Source organism: Hipposideros armiger, unplaced genomic scaffold, assembly GCF_001890085.2.
Source record: "Hipposideros armiger isolate ML-2016 unplaced genomic scaffold, ASM189008v1 scaffold_170, whole genome shotgun sequence".
NCBI lineage: Eukaryota > Metazoa > Chordata > Mammalia > Chiroptera > Hipposideridae > Hipposideros > Hipposideros armiger.
The window spans coordinates 1818722-1823345 of record NW_017731520.1 but is presented as its reverse complement, the minus strand read 5'-3'; the positions used below and the strand labels follow the sequence as shown (position 1 = coordinate 1823345).

Here is a 4624-nt window from a genome sequence, read left to right as displayed (position 1 = left end):
CTCACTGATGCGTCGGAGGCTCTACCAAAGGCAGAGAATTAAGCATAACTTGAAGTCGGCTGAAACAAACTCATATGTTAAAAACTATGATTTGTCCCAAAATACCTGTTGTCACAATCCTCAAGGAATTTGCCATCTGGCTGAGGTAGGATAACATCATCATACATCTACTGAATTCTAAGAGCTGGGGTGTTAGTAATCCTGTTGCTACTGATATATTTAATAGTTAACTTCACACGGCACTTTCTTAATTTAACACACGGTCTACCAATTTGGTTTTACAAATGAGGAAGCCAAATTAACATTAAATTCGCTTGCTTGAGGTCAGGATTAGTTAGAGTCGGGACTAGAATTAAGGGCTCTTAAGGTCACCTGCCAATGCTCATTATAATATAATTTACCACACTTTTCCTTGAAGAGAACTAGAAGTAGCAACAGCCATATAGAACAATGCAACAATGTCTTAACAAGACCACATCAAAAGTAAATGGTTTAAGTGCCACGAGGGGCGATTTCATCGGGAGCGTTATCTGGAGCCCCTTACTGAATTTGTAAGGATGGCCTTACAGTGGGTTATAAGTCTCTGTATGTATGTCATGCATACAATTACTCACCATTCCAAGGTTACTGTACTTCTAGTGCTCTGTATTTTGTTTTGAAGACTTAACATCCATAGTCAATGGAATTATTAAAACGGACTGTGGTCATACAAAAAAATTCCTTCTTTCAACGTACCATGCCAATGAATTGGAAAGAGTGCATTTCACCTCCCCTCAAAATAACTAATTACACATAAATAATTGCATGACTAATTAATATAAAATTACTGGATAGAAGATGGATGGACAGCTTAAATTCGTAAACACTTCTTAAATATGGTGTTTGGTTCGGTTTTGAAGCATGGGAGCAAAATTCTGGGAATGAACATTGGTCGGGAGGAAAGGGAGAAAATCATGGGAGGGGGGTGCTCAGTATTCATTATGAGACCAGTGGTCTGGAAACAGCTTGTTGTACTGAATAATCAACTGGTGTCCTATGCTTTAAAAAAAGGCATTTTTAAAGTCATCTGCTTTAACACACTGCTTCATGAAATCAGACTAACATAGATTATTTCTTTAGAGAGGACTTAAGGCAAAGGTCATTGAAGCATTGTCCCAAAGGAGTGGAGCTGTAGAAATTTTTTAATAGAAATGTTGTGGTTACTCAGCATAACTGTTAAGTTATATTTTTCTACCAACTATGTAGTCTTTCAATTTTTTATCACAGCGTCTCTTTATCACATTGTTTCTTGAGCGTCCTGCCCTTTTATTATCTTTTCAACAAGGCAAAATGGAGTAAGATGGCAATTTTTTTAGTTGAGTGAACTATCCTCAAATCTCTTTAGTTTATGGGGATAAATAATATTGGGTTGTCGGAAAAGTCATGACACATTTTTGCAACATAGAAAAAACATAGAAAAAATACGTCATGACTTTTCCGACAACTCAATAGAAATAGGAGTGGAAAATGGGATGGGTGTTTGTGGGTGTTGGTGATCGCTGTAAAAGAATCAGAGAAATCACTTAATCTAAAAATGATTTAATCTATTGTAAAGTACTCTGCCTCTTAAAAGAAGTAGTCAACAGTAGAGAGGATGAATTTAGAAAAATACACGTGGATTTAGAAATATTATTCAAAATGGTCTTTGTGGAAGAGTCAACGTTTTGAACTCACAGTTAACACTCTATTGTGTTTTCTGTTTGATGCTATAAGAAAACAGCAACTTGAGAGCAAACTCATAGATATTCAAAGATTCTGGAAGTGTCAGAGAAGAAAATAACCCGAGACTGTCCCCTTCTTACAAATGAATGGCCTTTGTTTATGGAGTTTGTGGGAAATAAGCAAAAATTCTTATGCTCATGAGAACAAAGTAATCAATGGAAGAGAGTGGAACTCACTGGATTATCATCTTAGAAACTCAAAGAAACTATTGAAAAAAAGAAAAGGCATGTTTAATTTGCAAACACTATTTCTGGATTTGTTAATCAAGAAATGCACACTATTTTTCTTTTGTATAGGATTTGAAAACAATAAAAATTCTGTAATTTGGGCATGGGTCCTTTTGTGTGTATTGCCTGTCTGTTGAGGAAAGGCAGGACTATTCCTCTCCTGACCCTTCACGTCCTGGATGTGGAAAAAACCATAAGCAGCTAAATAGATTCAGTGTATCAACAAAGCTGAGGAGGCCACATGCTGACCACCTCAGGGCATTTGTAAGTGACTATTTGTTGTCACTTACAAACGCTACATGAGGCTGTATGGCAGGATCACATGTTTCTCCATAGTTCTTAAGACCCAGATGCAAAATCAGATTTTTACCCTTAGTGAGGGGACATTTGGCCATTAATTAGTGACTGTCCCATTGTCACTGGATTAATTATAGAGACCATATTGGGTTATAGTTAATATAAAGCATTATCACTTTTAAGTAAACCTGCAAACCTTACATTTCACTATTTTTGTATTGTTCTGAACTCAAATCAAAATAAGCCACAATAACTCACTCATAGTTTGTAAGCCACCAGAGGGCAAGGCCTGCATGTGCCTGTCACCTGACAGGATTTCATACTTAGATAAATGCTATTTGGCAACTAAAATTCTTGCCAACTCTCATAGGACATTTTGATGTTGCTCAGTTTGGCTGGCAGTGAGGTTATTTTAATGTGGCGGTTTTCCTGGCACACAGTAAAAACCAAACACAATTTTGTTGTTGGGATATTTTTAAGTGGGTAGTATCTTTCACTTTAACNTTAAGGATCAAAACTAAGATCTTAAGTGTTTTACATAAATCAACTTAAAAATGCAGATGTAGTCAGTCTTTCAGAATGGTAAGTGAGTCATTTATTTTTAAGTGCATCCTTTTTAAATGACAGAAGCAGGGAAGAAAAACAAAACACTGTTCAGAATTATAATCCAGGCCCAAAACGACAGTGTAGTGAATTAAGGTAGCGCCGGTGGGACAAAGTCGAGAGATGTTTCGAAATAAGAAATGACAAAAAGTTAGTGATCGATTGGATGTGGAACAGGAGGGAGACAGGTCAAGGATAACTACCAGGGACCTGACTGGGACAGCTAGGTAGGTGCGGCTGCCATTCAGTCTTAAAAAAGAATAGAAAAGGGACCACTTATGATGGGGCGGAGTTCAGTTTTAGACACGCTGAATTATAAGAAGTTTTAAAATTTTTTTAAATAATTAGGAGTGTTTTTAAAATTTAAGAAATATAAAAATTATGCAAATTTTTCAAACAATTCAAAAGATTTTGGATGGAAAACCAGAGAATGAGAGAGAAACTTTCAACTAGAGTGCAGTTGTAATTGAGTCTCTGGCCAGTGAAGATTGAGCTAAGATCAAGGTCAAGTTAGACCTACTGTGATTGCACTGACTGGTTTCTTACTGTTAGTCACCTGTCCTTTTGGTCAGTAATTTGAGTTGGAACAGAGAGAGCATAGATACATCAGTGTTGTTAAGCATGAAGTGACATGTGCAAGGACTGTGAAAGCATAAAATATTGTACAAATGTAAGGCAGATATATTCATTCAGACACGTGTTTATTGACAATTTCAGGCCAGGTAAATTGGTGTGTGGGAAGTACCAGGAGAGCTTATTGAAGTGTAGATTTCAGTTCTGCAGGTGGAGGGGGGCAGGCAGGTCTGTGACTGCATGTCTCACAAGCTCCCAGGTGACATGGAGTCTGCAGTTCATCGCACCACACTAAAGTAACAATGGGTTAGAAAGCTGACACTGTAACAATACATATTGCTTTCCTTGGTTGCTGTCCATTGTCCTACTCAATTATATTTCATGAGTGAGTGTGGCTGAATGCTCACTCTGTTGGACTACAAAGTTACCCAAATATTAAGAGAATCCAATCCGTGTTTTAGAATCACAGACCTTATAGAATTCTTCAAATCTCCCTGAGGACAATGAGCAGATGCGGGGGGGGGGGGGGGGGGGGGAGGCTAGGGAATGAGGGGCAGAATTTACCAACCTATTTCAGCAGGAAGACTGCGTTTTTCTATTAAAGTGCACTAAACATTACAACGGTACTGAATTCCCTACCTATACAATAATCACAGCTATAGTGTTCCTAATTTATTTGCTCTTCAAAGTCCAAAAATTGGACTGACTTTATGCAGAGTCAGCTAAGTTTATGTTTTATTATGTCTTTAAGTTTATGATGTCTTTTCCTTTCTGAACTTGTTTTCAAGTCTAAAGTAGGGGGACCCAAGCCTGCCGGCGGTGACTTTGGAGAAGTCTTGAATTCGACCGCAAACGCTAGCACCACTGCCACGGAGGCATTTCCTGAGCGCACACAGGACAGTGCGTGAGAATCCCACCTTTGCTCGGCTGCCCACTGCCAGATGCTGCGCGCGAGATCTGGGCGCATCTTGTCAACACTCATTGCTGTGAATTTCCACCCCATGGGCTTTTATGTAGCTTTACCTATTCCTCTGACCAAACAGTCTGTGGATTAAACAAAAGTATCTTCACCTCTGTTCCTGGGCAACACGATACCCTTTCATGTGCATTTAAGGCCCTTTATTTAGGAAACACGGGTAGTACCTGGGGACCCTCACTAGAAT

The 4624-nt window shown here is 38.5% G+C and overlaps 1 protein-coding gene across 9 annotated transcripts in view; it reads left to right on the top strand.

The window, feature by feature from the left end:
• Positions 1–4618, top strand: part of TPD52 (tumor protein D52) — a 258416-nt gene extending 253798 nt beyond the window's left edge. For all 9 annotated transcript variants that reach the window (XM_019651955.1, XM_019651954.1, XM_019651946.1 and 6 more), the window contains one exon: positions 4250–4618. In XM_019651955.1, coding sequence (XP_019507500.1) covers positions 4250–4369 — 120 coding nt within the window. In that variant the 3' untranslated portion in view covers positions 4370–4618. The remainder of the gene's footprint in view (positions 1–4249) is intronic.
• Positions 4619–4624: the final 6 nt, after the last annotated feature.